We start from the raw sequence: 20,487 nt of genomic DNA, 5'->3' as shown, positions 1-20,487 counted from the left end.
CTGTTTTTGGTAAAAAAAACAGGTTGCTTTTTTGTTTTTCTCTAGCAAGGAAAGCACTTGCTCTAAATCAAGCACCTACCCTAAATTCGCCTAGCTTTTGATGGCTCTTCCTGACTATTTATATACCTGGGATTCCTCTCTCTCTCTCACTTTAGCACTTCAGCGCATGAAGGCGAATTTCCCACCCTTTTTCCATCTGAGATCAGCCTTTCAGATTCCACCATCTTTCTTGCTGTCCTCTACCCACCTTCTTCCTTGATTCAACGCAGCACCATATTCTCTTTTGCTAGTGTGAAGAGCACGTGTTTGGACGCAGCTGTTTTTCTTCTAGTCCCTCTCCTGTGCGAGATATTTTCCAGCCATGGAAGGACATCAAAGTAATCAGACACCTATGTTGGATTACTGTTTTATTGAGATGGAGGATGAGGCTACATCGGAGATTATTCCTCGTAGACCTCATGACTTGCTACGAGAGATGGATTCCTTGATGGATGAACTCTGGGCAGCTCTTCACTACTATAAAACCCCTCAGTACCAGAAATATATTGAAGAAGGCTCGTGCTGTTCCAAATGTAGACAGCTTGTTTTAGAGTCTTTATACCGCTTCCAAGTTATTGAGAAGCGATGAAGCAGTTGAAATTCTCAATTTTGACCGACACCCAATTATTTTTTGCTCGACTGGATCTTTTGAACCACGTTTGGTTCAAGATCCCAATTTTGTATGAATTATGTTCTAAATTGTCTTGTTATTAAATTGACCAAGTTTTGGTTAATTTGGATTTGATTTGTAACTAGTGGCATTTATAATTTGATTGGTCTTTTCAAATTATATAACGTGTACTTTTGTTCCATATATCTTGCAGTTTTTTAGATATATGGTACATTGAGGATGCTAGAGACTTTGTTACATCTTAAACTGGACTTAACTAAGACAATTGGATTTCCCTTTCTCGAATCTTGGTGCATAGATTCCTGTTTGGTTTCTATTTGAAGTTTTGATCTCGATGTGATTGTGAGTTATGATGTTTCTTCGAGTTACCATTGGACATATGAAGGTTCTTACTAATTAGACCATGATGCGTCTTGTTGGATACCTTCTTTGAATCATGTTCAAAGGCGGGGTCATTCTGATTCTCACTCTTTTAGTCCGAGGTCATGGATAGTTAGGATTCAAGAGTTGTTAGGGATGCTACCTATTGGTTTTCTTCTTTGACCTATTGGTTGGGGTATTGTAACACAAGGAGGTGATATAATCACATTAAGAAAAGGATTGAGAATGGATTTGCCACCCTGACTCAATCTGGGATCATTTGAGTTGAAGAGGGATTGGCTACCTGATTTACTCATATTGTCCACTGAGTTTTTTATTTGTAGTATACTTTGTTGGTATGGGACACTAAGGTATGTTACACTTAAGATTCTCTGATGTGGTGGTATAATCCAGCGTGAAATAGTACCCAAGGACCTTTAGGGTGAAGTACAAGTAGGCTGAATTGAATTGGGGGAAACCTGATTAGATTTTTTACGAGGGCTGACTAAGATTCTTTACCCTGAGAGAAGCCATGTATTTTTTGGGTTCAACCTTGGAGCTCCATAATCTAGACACAATCTCAGGGAGGGTTACCGCATCTCTTCTGATGATGGTCTGTCAGTGCCTTGTTTGGAACTTGATGTTCCTAGATAAGAGATCCTAAGAATTGGATGATCCTGTGATAGGAGCGGTTTATTGTGCACAAGTTTATACAGGATATCTGATAGTGGATCTTGTTTTAAGAGATTTCGGATTGTATGTTTCCGTAGTCTTTGGATCACATAGGATGTTATTCCTATGATGGTTGACTATATACATGTCTAGAACAGTACCATTGACTGGATATAGCCAACTGAATTTTTACTGATTATCCTCATGTAGGGGCATTTCGAGGATAGGTCAGGGGGACCATATCTTTGGTCAGGATTTTGCCCATTGATACTTCCATGAAGATTCTTCCATCATGAGTTATGAACAGATACCTAATTGTTCTGCGATGGAAAGTCTGTCATGTATTTCAACCCAAGAATTTGAATTACAAGGGTATTTTGTTAATTCAGGACATGATGATTGATAGACATTGCAACCCAGAAATTAACCTCGAGGGGCTTAATTGATGGGATTGTTCGAACAATGATTCCTCGATCTCAACCTAAGATTTTGAGTTCAAGGATACTCAATAGATAAGGTTGATAGAATCATTTACCTTCAAGTACAGATTTTACCATGCTTGTGTACGGATATGTCAACGGAATTAACTCTGTGAATTCAGGTGTCACTTGATTTCTCGAGGAGAATACTCGATGATACGTAACCTTGTTTAGATTGAGAGATTTACTTTCCTTGGGTTGGTTATCAAAGATTGTGGCTTTGGCCTTAGATTCTCTTTTTGGAATCTCATGGAAAGTATAGCACACTCAAACTGATAGTCAGAGTATAGTTATTGGCATTGACTCATCTTCACAGCAAGTTTTCGGGCTTTCTGGTGAACTCAGGAGTGAGTTCTTAGAGGAAGGGGAGTATGTCATGTGCATGATGTACCTAGGGTTGGATATTAGGTGAATGTGGGTTACATGATAGCATAGGGCTGGATGGCTATTTTTAGCTGAGATTGCTATATATAGAGATTGATTCATATATAGTGCTCGCTTTATATGGAGGGAGCTATTCATAGCATTGTGCTATCTATAGCGGGCTTCCTTCTATATAGAGGGAGGGCTAGTGCTATTGTGTAGATCAGTTGAGCGCTCCTCAACTGATGGATGGGGCTTGGACCCAGGCCGGGACTTTGGCCATCTACATGGTGGATCATAGGTGGTGTATCGAAGGTCCTCTGGACGGGCTCAGGTGGTATGGGACACGTGCGTTAGATACGGGCCTATGGATGAGTCGAGCTGTAGCCCACGTGCTCGGGGGTGGTCGGGAGGATCGAGGCACTTGCGCTATGATTGTGGTTGGATTGAGGACGAGATTCTAGGTTAGTGATAGGGTCAGATCGTGCGGGGTCGTGTCATGGTTGGACCAGCCAACTAGGTCGGCCAGCAAGCAGACTGGTCGGCCAGGATGAGGCTGGCTGGTCGGTTTTATGACAGCCCCTTGGGGGCCTATAAAAAGAGAGGCCTTAGACCTCATTTCATATCCAACATTCAGCCAGAGCAGGAGCAGTTAGGAGCAGCCAGAAGCCACTCCCTTGGGCCTCACACTGGGGGTGAAGGAGAGTGGAAGGTGTGCTGCAGACTGAGTTCCCTAGAGGCTGGACCTTGGCTGTCTTCTAGGGCAGCAAGGTGTTGTGATCATCATATTCTCTGGAGCAGCCCTCTGACAGCAGATAGGAGCAGCAAGAAGGCAAGCCTTGGGCCTATCCACAGGTGGTGAAGGTGACCCTGAAGGAGTTGCAGACTGAGCTTGAGTGGCAGCCCACCTAGGCTGGTTTCCAGATAGCAAGGTGGAGAGGATCGTTCTGGACGAAAAGTTTACAGAAGCTCGAGGTGGAGCACGCGGGCTCGAGTCTAGAGATAGCCAGCAGATAGGAGAAGTATCTTGTGGTAAGATCAGAGGACCACACCATTGGTGGGGCTCTGGATCTATCTCTTTTGTATTGTGTCCATAGTTTTGGACAGAAACATATTATTTGGGTGGTTTCTCTATCTGGCTGGTTCATTGTCTATTGATGAGTCTGCACATCTATTTTATGCACATAAGTTAAGAAGTTTGTGATTCCAGACCCCACACCACACTGTGTGAGTTCCTGGGCTATTCTATCAGTCTTCCGCTGTGTGTACCCTCTGTTGGGTCATTTCTAACATGGTATCAGAGCCCAAGTAGGAGGCTCATAGGTGTGGGAGCCTGAAGGCAGGGACCTTGCTGAAGGACGACCCTGATTCAGAAGCTCTTGGGAATTGACTTCCACGACTAGAGGATTGTGCCCTTGCGAGAAGGCGGGTGACTCAGGTTCAGTCAAGTGCGTTTAGAGTTCTGGTCTACTGAAATTGAGTTTGGTTGACTTTGCTGTGTGGTATAAACAGCAGAGATGTCAATCTCTACAGCCTCTTCAATCCCTGCTCTCCCTTCCTCCTCCCCCAGTTTTCTCTCATTCACTATCCCTAACTTTGGAGAGTCTGGGAAACTGGACGGGACCAACTACCCAATCTGGAAAGTGAAGATCCGGAGTCATTTAGTGGCTCGGAAGTGTTGTGGAAGCTGACTACGGGAGTGGAGGCGAAGCCAGAGGACATGGTGGACAGGCAAGGGGAGATAGTCATGGCAGTAGACAGAGAGGAGCTCGAAGCTTGGGAAGACAGAGATGCCCATGCCTTGGCATTAATCATAGGGACTACGGCGGACTCTGTTCTTCCACATATCCAGATGGCCGAGACGTCAGTAGAGGCATGGGTCACTCTGAAGGATCTGTACGAGACGGACAACCCCTCATAGATTTTGCTTCTTCAGCATCAACTCTACAAGCTTGATAACATAGCCACTTGACGAAGGTCAAGGTGGTGAGGGATCAACTGGCAGCAGTTGGTCAGAAGACAGACTCATGCCTTTTGGCCTTGATGGTACTGAGGAGACTATCTCGGAGTTTCAAGAGCTTTGTTACGACTGTGACAGCAGGACAGAGGACCAAATCTCTGACGTTTGAGGAGTTGGGTCCATTACTGCCACAAACGGAAGCTCGGGAGAAGCTCTACAACGAGGACAAAGACGACAAGGCGATGCTGGCGAAGGATTACGCTGGCAAAGGAAAGGGCAAGCCTAACGATGGCAAGTCCAAGAAAAACAACTCTGACGACGAGGAGACTTTGAAAAGGAAGCAGCAGAAGAAGTGCTTCTACTGTGATACGCCAGGACATTTTGCAAAGGACCGCAGAAAGAAAAAGGCAGATCGGAAAAACAAAAAGAAGTCCGACTCAGATTCAGAAGGAGAGGCCAAAGCAAATGTGGTAATCAAAGAGTTGTTCTTGGTGACATCACCGAGTGTTATCGAGGTCAGATATGTTGATCTAGAAATCACAGTGAGGATGTCTGACATAGAGATGTGGGTCGACAAGGAGTCAAATGGATGATCTACTTCAGAAGGGGACAGTAAAGGATTACACAGGCTCTTGGTGGGTGCCTCATTGAGGTACAGGGTTTGCTTCTAGAGCAAACATACAGGCAGTACAACAGTATGGTATGTACTTGATATTTTGCATTTGAGCCTTCATAGCATGCTGTGGAAAGACTCTGCTCTTCTGCCACATGGGCATCTGTTTGGATGCCATGTGGGCAGCATGCCTAGAGGAAATAAAATGGAGAGGGGGCTGCCACATGGGCAGTACCTCACAAGAAAAGAGAGAAAGGGGCTGCCACATGGACAGCATCATGATTGTCATGTGGGCAGCACATCTAGAGAAGTACCTGGAGCCATCTGGGAGTATGGATCAGCACCATGGATAAGGCGACTGGCAGAAGCAGGTCCATGAGCAGATCAGTGGCGATTAGCTCTAGATAGAGGCAAGGAGTGGCCGTATGAAGGCGGCACAGGGCGGGGTACTTCACCATCAAAGGCGCACATGTGCGGGGCAGGTTTGGGGCCTGCACAAGGGCCTGTTGATGGCAGGACAGCAGCAGCAAAGGGGAGCCTAGCAGCAGCCCAAAAGGGCCTAGCTAGGGCCCTTTTATAGGGCTGGTTGTCCAACCAGGTCGGCTAGCAAGCAGACTGGTCGGCCAGGATGAGGCTGGCTGGTTGGTTTTATGACAGCCCCTATAAAAGGAGAGGCCTCAGGCCTCATTTCATATCCAACATTTAACCAGAGCAGGAGCTGACAGGAGCAGCCAGAAGCCACTCCCTTGGGCCTCACACTAGGGGTGAAGGAGAGTGGAAGGTGTGCTGCAGACTGAGTTCCCTAGAGGCTGGACCTTGGCTGTCTTCTAGGGCAGCAAGGTGTTGTGATCATCATATTCTCTGGAGCAGCCCTCTGACAGCAGACAGGAGCAGCAAGAAGGCAAGCCTTGGGCCTATCCACAGGAGGTGAAGGTGACCCTGAAGGAGTTGCAAACTGAGCTTGAGTGGCAGCCCACCTAGGCTGGTTTCCAGAACTGGACGGAAAGTTTACAGAAGCTCGAGGTGGAGCACGCGGGCTCGAGTCTAGAGATAGCCAGCAGATAGGAGAAGTACCTTGTGGTAAGATCAGAGGACCACACCATTGGTGGGACTCTGGATCTATCTCTTTTGTATTGTGTCCATAGTTTTGGACGGAAATATATTAATTTGGTGGTTTTTCTGGCTGGTTCATTGTCTATTGATGAGTCTGCACATCTATTTTATGCACGTAAGTTAAGAAGTTTGTGATTCCATACCCCACAACACACTGTGTGAGCTCTTGGGCTATTCTATCAGTCTTCCGCTGTGCGTACCCTCTATTGGGTCATTTCTAACAAATGACACTAGAAGTTATCCCATGGTTGAATACAATATTCAATGTGATGCTATGTCTTGGAATGGTTTGGCATAACTAGAAGGGAAGGGTGATCAAGAGACATTGAACGATTCCATTTCAGCTAGATGTACCTAACATACATTTCAGAATATTTTGAATTCATTTTGATATCGTTATACTTTTAGAACTTAGTTTGACATCAATAAAATAATTCTTAACCAATCTTTACTATGTCCCATACCACCATAAATCATTCCAAGGAGGATGCTTTAGCTAGATTAAGTCATTGATAGGTTCTAGTTCAACTTAGGCCTTCAGTTGATCAGAACTTTTTATGTCATGCCATATAACTTCTAAAAGCTTATGTGAAATGTATGTTAGATCTTCCACTAATCTTTCAATTCATCTATAGATATCAACATATTTTGGCAAGTAGAAGAAAAGTAGACAAACTCTAATAACAAGAGAGAATTCTCATTTATAGGCCAAATATGAGATCTAGTATCATAGGGATACCATAGGATATTTTCAAATATCAAAGTGGTTTTTATGAGCATCAATAGTTACACCAAAACTTTCCAATTTTTGGAAACTCACCCTTGAAACTTCTTGCCGCCCTTCTTCTTTTTGTCACCACTAGTAGAGGACTCACCTTTGGTGGAGGAACCACCTTTGCCTTTTGTAGTGGCAGAGAAAGCAGCATCCCCATTGCCGCCTCCATCTCGAGCTTTAAGCCTCAATTCCTCCTCCATAAGTAAAGCACATAACTCCTCAAATGACATCTTTTGAGGATATCACTATCAGATTCAACCTTGCTCTAGTTTGAGCAGTTCCAATATTGTTTTGAAATATGCAAGAGACTATGCATATCCTTTGATACTTATCCAAATGCTAGTGCCTCCGTTCCTCTAAATTCTAGTTTGAGCAGTTCCAATATTGTTTTGAAATATGCAAGAGACTATGCATATCCTTTGATACTTATCCAAATGCTAGTGCCTCCGTTCTTCTAAATTCTCGGGACAATCTTTGAACTAAAGCTCCTATATAGGCATGGCCAAGCTATGGCCTATAGCTGTAAGCTTATTACAATTGTGGGATCCACCGTGGGGATTTTCCTCTTCTCATCTAGTGTTCATCATGAGACATATGTCCTCGACATAACCTCAAGTATGATTTATCCTTAGTATTTGCCTCCAAGATCAAACTCATGACTACTTGTATCGAAGTGTGTAGTCAACTTTGGTCAATCTGTACTGTCCATTTTGACTCGTAGGCATATAAAGTGTGTCAATTTGTTGACTCCTTTGACTCTCAACCAAATGGTCTCCATTTCGAAATCCTTCTTGATCTGTGAAGCAAAATGCTATGTTTCAAAACTATCAATCCTTGACTAAGGCTTTGTTTTCCCATTTTCATTATTACAGTCTTCGTTGGAAATCCTTGGAAATCTTCCCATGTCTGGCTGAAGTATCTAATTGTGACCAAAGTACTCCTCAATCTTACATGGCTTTGTTTGAGAATTGCAAAAACGAAATTAATTTTGATGAAACCTTACTGTTTCATCTCAAGTGTAATCTTTCCATCTGCATTAGCTATTGTATCATGAGTATTGTTCATAAAGAAACCTTGAAGTCAAAAGCACTTAACCAAGTTAGCCCACTTGATCTACTAACCTCATCAACTCTTCTTGATTTTAAACTTTCTTAAGGGGTTTGTAGTCAACCATCACTATCAATTCAATGAGTGACAACAAAAAATGCCAAAGTCCATATTGTAGAGTTTCTAACATTGATCTACTTTATAGATGCCTTGTTAGGCATTTGCCATCATTGCGGTAGTCATTGAATGCTTTTTATTCATTAGAGCTCTATTCCAGATGGTATTCTTAACCTTATTCCTAGGGCCTTTCACCCTAGGTGAGTAGCTTTTCCCTCCAAGGTCTGCCCCTAACCGTAGGGCTAACTATTGGCAACCCTTGGCTAGCTACGTATGTAACAATGCGGCAAGGTTTGTAAGATGGAATACATGCACTAAGTTTTTATTGTTTTGAATGCGAATCCAAAAAGACTTTACTTAGCACTTAGCTTGATGCATATATATTTTGATGGTGGCCTTTGTCAGTACTCCTTGTGGTTGGTTTGAATGTCTTTTCCTTTTTTTGAAGCACCGCATCTTGATTCTTATGCATTCTATCTTTGGAGAGAGCATTTCTTGTTGGGGTTTTATACTTGTAGGTAGCTAGGTCATTTGCCCAAGCAACATGTTTCCATGGACATGATCCTCTCTCCCTATGAGTCATATGTTTAGAGTCACCACTGTTCAAGTACCGCGCAAGGTAACCTCTCTGGAATACATATGACCTATGTGACGTAGGAAGGAGAAAGATGAGGAAATATGGGCATGCATATTTTTCAATGTCAAAACATCAATTCTTAACCCTTTGACTTGACCATATGGAATCAAATCTACAAAGTGTTATCATTGAACTTTGCCCTTGCATCCAAAGTATCTGATGTACTGGAAAGCTCCTCAACCATCATAAAGACATGGTTTTTGTAGGGACAATGGGTGATATTAAATTTTAACAAAGCGAGGTAAAAACTAAGGTGGGCCAAAAGAAAATATAGTTGAAACTCTCTTTCAGGTATTATGGACCCTTTACAGTGTTGCAAGTAATCAACAACGTCACAGTTCGGTTGAGCCTTCCCACATCAAACCTTTTGTTGGGGAACCACCTCAAGAGCCAAGTCTTGAAGACCCACTCGAAGTTGAGAAAATGAGATACTTTTGATCTCGAAGCAGATCATCTTTCACAACATCACCATTGGAAGACGATCCTTGATGTTTATGAATAAGCATTTCAGTTGAGGATAACAAAATGAAAGATGAAGAAAATGTCACTCTTCTTCAAATTTGTATCGCTTGGTAATTTTTCTTTTGAATTTCTATTTATTTCAATTTTTTTAGATAACATGCTTTACAAAAGAAGATGAATGTTTTTCTACAGTTTAGTTAGGTCATGGGGGCTAGGAGGGTGGACCTCCTTGCTTGGGGTTATGGGCATTAGTGACCCACAAGAGTGATGCCCTCTTTTTGAGAGGGACATCATAAAATCACACCCGCCCATTTCTGGGACCAATCAAATGCGCAGATTGCAGACCGACCTAACAACCATCCAAGAGAATATTCTCAGAGCCCTCGGTGTGAGCTAGGAAACATGCCAAGAGACATGGACATACAAGATAAGACGACGAATGAATAAACCTCTCATTTGAGGTCAATCAAACTCAAAAATGACTTTAGAATAGGCCACTGTCTAGGACTCCTTGCTAGGAATTTGTCGGTGAAGTTAGAATTTAATTTTGATAAGATTGAATTTTTAGGCTTTTAGGTGACGTGGCAGCCTGCAGGATGAGCTGGCAGCATGGCCAGCTGACCCAGCTACTTGGCTATGGGAAGGGGCAAGTGGTAAGAGAGAGGGGGATAAGTGTGGGGGCCAGCCAACCATTTGGTGGGTTGGAAAAGTTGGGACTGCCCAACCCCCACAAACTTGCCATCTTGGGTAGATAGTGGGCTGGGCCTATAAAAGAAGCCAGCCCCCCTCCCTCTTTTCACACAAAAATTCCACGTCCAATTCAGTCCTCCTCCCTCCTTTGTGTAGCAACCCTCCTCCCTCCCCCATCTTGGTGATGCTAGCCTCCATTTCAGGCCCTCTTGATGGTGCAATGTACTTTCTCTCTCTACAGTTACAGACTTCTCTCTCTGCAGAAATCTCTCTTTCTCTTCACCTCTGGAGCAGAAGCCACACCTCTTTCTCTTTCCCCTACCTTGGAGCAGCTACAACACTCTCTCTCTATACCATTTCTCCACTCCAAGGCTTTCCTCTCTTCCCTGCATCACTTTTTCTGAGTATTTCTCTTTCCAGCCCCAAGATCTCACTCATCCAAGCAAGAGGGCATAACCAAGGGAGCAGAAGTGGAAGGGGAGTTTAATTTGAGATTTGCTTATTTGCAGTACATTTTTGCATTGAAATTTCCACCTGTTCTAGAGATCTAGTGCATGCAACTAATGTGGGATGAAGTTGTGATTATGTAGGCATCTTCCTTACGGATTGAGGTACCCCTGGAGTCCAATTCTCACTAGTTTCAGTTTTTGAGTCATTCCTTGTATATAACTCAACGTGAGCATTCTTGTCTAGCAGTCATGTCTATGTCCTCTCTCTCAAGAGTTTGAGTCCAAGTTTAAGGTGCATTACACCTTCTTCTCGTATCTCCATTTGAGCAATAAAAGAGCCTGGATAAGGGGGTTGGGGGGTGTCTTAGCCCCTCAACCCACGTGCAATTGTGTACATCTCTTTGTTGCTACTCTAAATTTACCAAGTTATGCAAGCTCTTATTCATGCAAACTCCATTCCAACATGCATCTATGAGCATCTTGAAAAAGTCATAGTCCATATATTCCTTTGTCCAAATTGTTGAAAAGCACAGAGTGGTTTCAGAGGAAAAGGGGGAGAAAATGCAAGAAAAGGAGGTAGAAAAAGGGGAAAAAAGGGGGGCTGACGCTGAAGAGCCTGGGGGGAGAGAGAAGGAAAGAAGAGAGGCTCAGGGAAGGGAAAGGCTGCTTGGATACCCACAGGAAGGTGAAACAAGCAAGAAAGAGGAAGCAGAAGGGAGGAACTAATACAAGGGGGGGGAAGAGGATTGTTGAGGGTAGACCACCACAACAGCCTCTCCAAACTGACACGGCTGCTGCCCTACAGGAACAATCACTTTGCCATTTCATAGTCAATTGATGGGCACGTTGAGGCTAAAAGGGCTGTCAAAAATGGAGCAGGGGTCTGCAGAACGAAGTAAGCTGGAGAGCTTCTGTTAGAAATAATGTATATTAAGGCAGCGGTTAATGTACGAAAGGATAGGGGCTCTTACTATCCTTATCTAAGGTTTTTCCCCTATAACTGTAGCTAGAGGTTGAGTTAGTGTTAACACGTGTGGTTCAACCCCTGTTAGGTGCCACCCTAGGATTCTTGTACTCTCATTCTTCATGTTGCAATCTTGAGTTAAGCTTGCTTTCTCCATCTCCATTGCTCCCAAACTCCCATTTTTGTTCACAGCTTTGAAGGGGCAAATGCTGCTAGATAGGTTTTCGATCGCCAAAATGGGAGCTAGTGAGCGGCACACGTGCACTTCCCGGAGCTTGCTTGGTGGAGATTCTGCAAACCAGGGCAGCACCCCACGATGCCTTCCTAGAGGCTCGTGAATACATGGTGCAGCAGAATGTCTTGGCGTGAAAGGGAGGGACGACCGGGAAGAGTGGTGCCCAGGACCCTTGAGCAGATTTGCTCTTGGTGGGAGAAAAGGAAAGGGAGTAGTGGGGAGCTCAGAGCTCAACAGAGGAGGGAGCAGTTCATCGAAGCAGCAAGGAGCACATGATGGATATTGGATGATATATAATCGTGTATTCACTCAATAGGTGTAAATAGGATGACACTAGAGGAGGCATTTACAGGACTACAGCCAACAATGAAGCCTCTTGATGTTGAGAATGAAGGTTGACTCTAAAGCAGTTAAATTCACCTTTATTGGATCTGCATATGAGCAAAAAGCTTACAGGTTGTACGATATGCAGAAAAAACAGCTCATCATCAGTAGAGACGTTGAATTTGATGAAGACAATTATGCGCAGGAAAAAGGTGAGAAAAACAACAGCAAAAACAGCAGCCACTTATCATCGACCTGGATGAGTCACGACAGCAAGGAAAAGGAGATGAACAGCCCAAGGATAATGGCAAAACTTCTTCCTCAGTTATGTCAGCATACCATATAGGCCAAGGCCACTTAACACGTGCTGCATTAAGCGTGTTCACGGTAGTTCGTAGTGTTTGATCTCGTTCAGCAGACTTGGTGATGTTGATGTGGGGGATCGTCGGTGTGGTAAGCCTTCTTCATCGTATGGGATTTACAGATCGGATTGCAGATATTCACGAGTTGGAGTCCCACTCGGCTTTCTTCAAAGAGCTTCCTCCTGGATTGGCTATTTTCCTTTGTCCTTCATTCCTTGTTATTTGGGTAGCTGCTCTTGTTGTGGTTTGATGTTGGCTGTTTTGGTGCCCTATTGTTGGCGTCATCCAATTGTATGGGGGTGTGAAAGTCCAGCAATTGAATTGCATGCTATGATTTCAATGTGTAGACAACGGTTATATGTGCTTCCAAGCTACACAATCTGTGGGAATCCTCAACGTGTCATTAGTGGACCAATGATATGCATGCCATGTCATCAACTCCGCTATGGCAATGCTATGGCTGTTTGAGCTATTTGGAATCTCTGCTTTGTAGATGTGAGGAGTCTATATCAAAATCTGTGTAATTTAGGATTGTGAGAGGAGTGATATCTATTTTACTAATGCAGGTCTTTGCAGGGTTTCAACCAGGAGACCATGTCAGTAAAGTTGCATCCCTCAGGCATTAACAGTGCGCATGGAACAATGCAATTGACAATCACACAGCCCGATGATTGGCACCTACATCTCAGAGATGAACATTATTTATCTTCTGTTGCTCCTCACAGGTTGCTCTTGATTTAGGATTGTATTAATTTGGATTTCAGGTATTTGGGCTTTCAATTCATGCAGCTTAACTATCTTGTGTATGATATCTTTTCCAGTGCAAGCGTATTTAAGCGTGCAATCATCATGCCGAATTTGAAGCCTCCTGTGACAACAGTTGCCGCTGCTCTTGCGTATAGAGAGCGAATTCTGAGTGTCTTACCTCTGAACAGCCCATTTATCCCACTTATGACTTTGTACTTGACTGATACTACTACTACTAAGGAGATCATAATGGCAAGTAAGCTTTGGCTCGCCATATTTTTCTGTGTAAAATTGGATGGTCAGGCTGAAGTTCAGTATGAACATACTTCCTCATTTACATATTTAGGTATACGGTTAAGAAATTGCAGTGTCTTGAATGGTACATGGGACATAGAGGCATTTGAGACTCTTTTAAAATCCCAGGAAAGTTTTATGGTGTAAACAAGAACAGAATCCAAACCTTAAGAGAGCCAGTGTGGCATTAGTTGCCCTACTGAATCTCCCTCATACGGCATTGTGAGACCTCAAATGTGCAGAAGGTAGTGTCGTCATGATTTTTGATTATCCTTACTGACAAACAGTCTACCTTGATGTAGGAGAAAGTGGGCATGTATTTGCTGTGAAATTATATCCTGCCGGAGCTACCACTAATTCACAAGCTGGAGTGACTGACTTGTTTGGCAAATGCATGCCAGTGCTGGAGGAGATGGCACGTCAGGGATTACCTCTGCTGGTAGGTTTGTCAACCTACATGTTATTTGTGCGATGCATAATATCTGTATCATTGTAGTCTTCTGCCATGAGTATATACGTACTGGCCTTTGGTGAAAGTACGTTTTTCTATGTTGCTGATTCTGAAGTCTTTTTTAAGTCTTCAAACTTACATCAGAAAGTTTCCTCTGTTTGTCTGCTTTGTGTATCGCTTTAATGTTCCAGGTGCATGGGGAAGTAAGTGACAAAACAGTGGATATATTTGATCGTGAATGTGTATTCATAACTAAAGTTCTACAACCACTGGTGAACAAGCTTCCACAGTTGAAAATTGTGATGGAACACATAACTACACGTGAAGCTGTAAAATTTGTGAAATCTTGTCCAGAAGGTAAATCTGCCAAACTTCTTCCAATGTAAGTTGTTAATTTGGTGACAATACATGCACTTGCCTGGGTGTGTGCGTGTAAACAATCAATACAAGAAATGGGGAGTTTGACCTAGAGAAGAGTCTATTTACAGAAAGGAATTGAACACGTTTCCAACTATTTGTAGCATAAAGTCTAGTCAGTAGGCTGCTTTCCATTATTTCCATTTGTCTCCTCCTTTGAAAGATAGGACGCACTTTATTTGTTTGCCACTATTCAGGAACCCTTCCTCTAGGGCTCTCTTAAAAGATGCATGCAAGAAGCTCCTTTGTTTCTGCCCGCGTTGGATAGCCTACGTAGGTTTGGTGCTTTGCATTTTTGTAGTTTTCTTAATCCCATTACAATGTATTCCAATGTTTGACGACTTACATTGTCTTTCTTGATGGCGGTTGTACTCTTTCATTTAGTCTCTAGACTTGTTCTCTCAACCCTCTGGAGTCTGTACCTTACTTCCAATGCGTTTGCAGGGTATGTATGATATCCAACCATCCTTTGACGAGAATTACAGCAGGTCAGATTTGCTGCCCCGCTAGGCTGCAATGGGCTACCTAGATTTTCCAGGCGGTGATTGTGTTGACTTTTGTTGCCTAGGATTTTGTCCGTTTGCATTTGCATTTCATCTGATGCATTCATCCATCATTTGTTGTTTGGATCGTTTGGGTTGTCCATTTGCTCCATTCGTTCTTGAGTTCGGTCACGAGCGCATTCTTCTTTCAGCTCTTTGCTCCGCCCATTGTATCTTTGGTTCGTTGCCTGTTGCATTTGCTTTGCATCTCTCTTTTTTGTTGGCATCAGGTGGTATGCGTTCACTCTACCGAAGGGCCCGATGGAGGGTTCGTTCCCTTTCGTCTCAGATGCCAGATTGAGTCCATACCTGAACTGCCTAGATCTAGTGTTCGAGAGTCTCATGTAATGTTTTTACCCCAGGCTGCCTTGACACAATAGTCAGGAAGATCTAAATTCCCTCTATGTCAGCCAGGCTGCCGACACAACAGTCCGGAGTTCCCCGAGTTACCACGTGTCAACAAAAGTCTTGGAAGGCACTTATCTCCCTTGACTCCTCATGAGTCCCAATGTGGGGCATGTGCGCCCTCTAAGTAAGCTCAGGGTGATTAAAGGGTGCGAGGGAGTGGGCCCAATTGGGAGCAAGGTCATCCACCGAGTAGGTGGACCGCCCACATTGGAGCTTAAATCTGGAATAGCAGGTGACTGGAAATAAATCCAATAGCTAGCCTCGCCATCTTAATCGAATACTAGTTTAAGGAGAAGCTCGATCCTAGTTGATGAACTTGATGCTAAATGTGTACAAAGTAGAAGACCATCACAAGAAAAGACAAGAGCAAAGGAAACCCAAGTGGTACTCAAAAGGAGGACAGTCAAATGGGGTGGATCTTTTAGAAGAAGGTTAAGTGCTAATATTGCAACAAGATGAGGAACTATACCATTGAGTGTGGAAGAAGACAATCCACAATGACGGCAATGACAAGCCCAAGAGGAGACCAACTTGAGTAAGAATGTGCTCATCAACGAGCTATTTCTCTCCATGTTGTTGTGGCATGGGTAGTATGGTCATCTTAGTAATTACTTTAGGAGGTAACAGGTGGAGTTTGTTCAAGCATCTGTCTACTTGAGTGCATGGTTTGAGGCCCCAAGGTTCACCATGCTTTTGTGAAGAGGTACAATGCTTTAATTAGAAAGGAAGTGTTGCAAAGTCGGTCTCACTTTTTGACTCGCAGTCAATTCATCATTCTGCCTCAATAGTGTATTAAGTTGGAGCTTGACTGACACAAGTCTGGTGCTTTTGCGATAATTTGTTTTGGATATAATACTCAACAGATTAAATATTTATATTTTTGCCCAAGCCTGGTAATTTTCAGAGTTTCCGCCTGGGATGTAGCTCCCTTTCTTAGGGTAGTTGTTGTCATGGTGATAAAGGGTTACAATTATGTGCATCATTGACAGAGACTAAAATGAAATCGTTTAGACTTCACAAGCAGTTGTAGCTTGAATGAAGAGACTTTTCTGGGCAGGCGAGTTCTCGGGAGGATGTAGAGCCGCCCCCCCACCCAGCGACCCAGCTGGTACGCATAGGGTATTTCCAGGTTCTTTTTGCAGGCATTCTGGAAGGCCTTGTGGGAGAGCTGGCGGCCGCGGAAGATCTCATACTTCCTGTGGCTTCTTGCCCACAAAGGTCTTCCAGTGGGGAGCTGGTTGAGGCAGATAGGCCAGGACGGATGCTGCCAGATTTGCCATGCGGATGAGGAGTCACCAAAACACTGCCTGTGGAGCTGCACTCGCGCCCAGGAAGTGTGGAGGTGGACTTTCGGGATTCTTACTCGCGCAGCACCAGAGCTAGGATTGATCACTTGGGGCGCGTTCTGTTGGTGCAGCACTGCACCTGGTCTTCATCACTTATTCGAGGCATGCCAGCAGGACCCCACTTTCCTTATCACACAGGGGACGTGGGGGCCGCTCGAGGGTATCCCGCAGCACCTAGCAGAGGCTGATACAGGAGTTCGGGAGAGGCAGCCAGTCTGGGAGATTATTAGCAGCATTACAGGGTGGCACATCTGGACCTCGCGCTGCGCGTAGATCCTCGGTGGCACCTCCTTATCGACTGCCCAGATCATGGCGGAGATTTGGAGTGAGATTATTCATACCCTCAGAGGCCAGTGGGACCAGATTCAGGGAGACTCCCGGGCCGGTCAGGAGAAGCGGAGACGCTTCCTCCGGGCTTGGGACACACAGGGCCTCTTCTTCGAGCAGACTACACAGGGCCTTCGGTGGCACTACTCACCACCCCGATGGCTGTTCATTCACACTCGTCTTATCCCTCCGTGAGAGTATGATTTATTATGCTACCTTTTAGGGCTGTGTCCGATTTGTGAACGCAGCCCCCGTCAGCTATAAGCTGACCTCTTGTATCTTGTTCTCGAAGTAATATAATTAGCACTGTTTTTTCGGCATTGAATGAAGAGACTTTGGACTACTTTTTGATTAGCCTTCTCCTTTAGTGCTAGCCTTTGTCATGGCTGAGACTCAGTATGAAGACTTTGTATAAAAGGATGCTCAAGTATGTGTGGGTGTGTGGATTTGTATGTGTGAGAGCATACTTTTATACTATGGTCTACACCCACTGTTGGGCGTTGATGACATCAGTGGGGATGTCATAGTAGCTAGTCCCTACTATGCATGATGGAATTTATGGTTTTCAATCTTATGAGTGACTATCGTGAGATTGAAACTGCACTATGCTGTGTTTTTGGAGGATGAGTTTGGGAATGTTCCTGGATTCATCTAGGTATATGTGCTTCATTGATAGAGAGAATGTCTTCATCATTGATTACCCCTTGCCATTAATGCTGAATTCATGTGACGGACTGCTTGTGCTGTTCTGCTTGTCAGGGCCTTGGTTAATGTCAGTGCTATTTGAGTCCTCATTGTTTGGCAGGAGGGAACTTGGGACTCGACATGGAAAGACTGCATCCTTTTCAATATAACCTTGAGGCCCACTCTACTTTGGCTCACTTATCACAAGGCAAACCAGGTCATTCATACAGCTACTATTGGTCCATCCGAATTAGAGACGTTTAGCAATCTTTATTCAGGAGGCTTTATGACATAGAGATCAGCTGCTCAGAGACACAGAGATGAGACCAGGATGCTCAACTAGATCCTGCTCAGAGGGTGATCACTGATTTTGATAGCACGGACCAGCAGTTCTAGGGAGACGGCGGAGCCGAGGCCCTGAGTGAGAGACATGACAGACCCCGCCAACATGTTGATGCACAGATGAGGATTGGGCATCTTCCCTTCATCTTTTCGAGACCAGGGACACATCCAAGACTACGCAGGTTGGCCAACATTAGCACTCTGCCAGGGGCTTCATTCCTCCGCAACATCTATCACCGCCGAAGCCTTTGTTTGCCAAAACCCTCTTATCCATTCTCAGCTGCCTTGTGGACTTGGTTCCTCAGACAACGTATCTTGGACCATCCAGTGACACCACATTGCAGATCTATCTCTCTCCCCATGGATTCAGATATTCAGTATTTGTATTTTTATTTCCTTGGGTGCAGATGCCCACTTAGTGGCTTCACCCATTCAGATCATTGTATGTCATAGACCCTTTGGTCTTTCGAAAATTTTTAATAACCTTTCTTTCTTTCTTAAAAAATGATACCCTCTTGAAGTGTTTTGGTTCCTTTTAAACTATCATTAGGCTTATGTCTGGATGTATGCCCCTGGGTTTTCCCTTTTTTTGTTGGGGGGGGTTTGATAATTTCTATATCGATGCGTTTCTTAAATTACTTGAGCGAGCATGGAGTGATTTTGGTTTTAATAATGGTTTAATTTGTACCTGTTGGAAAAGAGAATGATGTGGAATAGATAAAGCTAAGAACTGACAAGTGGGACCATCCGATATGTATTAGAAAGTTCATGAGCAATTCAACCACCTTGATATATAGTTTTGTTACAAGCAGAGTAGAATCCCGTGCAAGAATTGTTTAAAAGTGATCCATGTATTTGAATTGTTCCAGCTACCGATTGTTTTGTTACCACGTTGCTGGAAAAACCTCACAATATTGTGTTGATTTAGTCTGTACTTTGTAAGAAGGCAACATGATGGTGGCCAAAGATAGTCCTTGAAAGCAATGTCTCTGGTTTTCAGGGTTGGTGGCAGCAACAGTAACTCCACAGCATTTGCTATTGAACAGGAATGCCATATTCCAAGATGGACTGCAGCCCCACAATTACTGCTTGCCAGTTTTGAAACGAGAAATTCATAGTACTGTGATCCTTTTTGTTCACCTAAGATATACACAGTTTTGTGTCAACTCTTTGTCTTTCAATTTTCAAGTCCTTAGCAATGAAGACTGATTGGATCAATTGCAGGGGAGGCAATTTTTACTGCTGTGACAAGTGGCTGTAAACAGTTTTTCTTGGGTACAGATAGTGCACCTCATGAGAGGCACGCCAAGGAAGCTACTTGTGGTTGTGCTGGCATATACAATGCCCCTGTATCCTTACCCCTTTATACACAAGCATTTGAACAGGTGATGACAATCCTAGATGTATCAGGATTTTGGCTGTAAAGACTGCTTATTTTAGCGATCAAAATTATATGAAATGTTCTTTTGGATCACGATATTTGTTCTCTCAATGTAGCAATTTTGATATTACGTCACATCCTCTATGACCTGCGCTGAATGGGATAATGTAATAGAATGACACATGGTTGGAGTTTATCATCATTTCATTGGCTTCTTCCTGATTCATCTAGTTTTTCGACTGAAGTACTCTTTTCTTTGTTGATGGTACAGGCTGGTGCTTTAGATAAGCTTGAGGCTTTTACAAGCTTTAACGGACCTGACTTTTATGGCTTACCGAGAAATACATCTACGATCACATTGACAAAGAGACCATGGACTGTACCAGAAGAATACAAGTTTGGTTCTGGTGTAGTAGTCCCAATGTTTGCTGGCAAGACATTGGACTGGGCAGTACTTAAGGGCAATGTGAATTCATAATGCTGTTATTTGTCAACTGCAAATTTCTGCATCCATCAATCACATATATTAATTTCAATGTAGACTTGAACCTTAAGCGTCAAGATGCCTTATCTGTTCTCTTTTTTTTTCCGTTCTTATGTTAGTAAGTACAACTGTGCCCCAGGTCACCTCCATCTCTCCTTCAGTGCTAGCAAAGACCAATCTCAAGGCTTGCCTCGAGATCTCTTGTGCATGTGGGCTGTCACAGGGAGCATTATGCACGTTCTTCCATTCAAAGAGTCCAGATAGTAGCTCAATGTCAAAGGTGGTGGTACATAGATATGGACCACATAAGACACAGATTTTGAGTTCTCAGGCATGTGACAATAATGAGAGACCATGCAATCTTTGCCCTGGCTAGGCTGCTATCTCCCCCTGACTAAAGTAGATTCTTGATGAGTTTGTTAACTTGGCTGATGCAAGATCTAGAAAATGCGCAATGGGAGCAAATATACCAAATGGTAGTAAGTAAAACATGGACTTTTACACTACTTTCGTTGCCAATGATAGCTTTGTTGAACTTTAGGAAAAGTTTGCGTTTCATGCCCAAACTAAGTGGGGCCAACTGCTGTTCCATCGTGATGTTTTTATGTGACAAACGAGATATAGAGATCTCTTGTTGTCGTCCCTGTATAGAAACCTAGTATGCCATTGAGAGACATGTACACATATGGGTTCCTAACCCCACCGCCTAGCCCCCCATGGGAGAGCCCAATTCCCCAAAATGGATTCAGGGATATGGGCCTTCTCTCCCCTC

General features: G+C 43.8%; 1 protein-coding gene across 6 annotated transcripts in view; it reads left to right on the top strand.

Annotated features, from left to right (window-relative positions):
- PYR4 (pyrimidin 4) overlaps positions 1-19,888 on the top strand; it is a 53,510-nt gene extending 33,622 nt beyond the window's left edge. For 5 of the 6 annotated variants that reach the window (XM_087391436.1, XM_087391435.1, XM_087391437.1 and 2 more), the window contains exons 4-10: positions 12,869-13,017; positions 13,114-13,295; positions 13,636-13,772; positions 13,976-14,141; positions 18,851-18,967; positions 19,075-19,235; positions 19,503-19,882. In XM_087391436.1, coding sequence (XP_087247562.1) covers positions 12,869-13,017; positions 13,114-13,295; positions 13,636-13,772; positions 13,976-14,141; positions 18,851-18,967; positions 19,075-19,235; positions 19,503-19,709 — 1,119 coding nt within the window. In that variant the 3' untranslated portion in view covers positions 19,710-19,882. Of the gene's footprint in view, positions 1-12,868; positions 13,018-13,113; positions 13,296-13,635; positions 13,773-13,975; positions 14,142-18,850; positions 18,968-19,074; positions 19,236-19,502 lie in introns of all 6 variants that reach the window. The other variant, XM_087391434.1, reaches the window with a different exon arrangement.
- Positions 19,889-20,487: the final 599 nt, after the last annotated feature.

The sequence above is a fragment of the Dipteris shenzhenensis genome, chromosome 20, assembly GCF_047967505.1.
Source record: "Dipteris shenzhenensis isolate YYH24624 ecotype China chromosome 20, Dip_SZ_1.0, whole genome shotgun sequence".
Lineage (NCBI taxonomy): Eukaryota > Viridiplantae > Streptophyta > Polypodiopsida > Gleicheniales > Dipteridaceae > Dipteris > Dipteris shenzhenensis.
The sequence above is the reverse complement of the archived record's forward strand: the minus strand, read 5'-3'. Positions and strand labels throughout refer to the sequence as shown.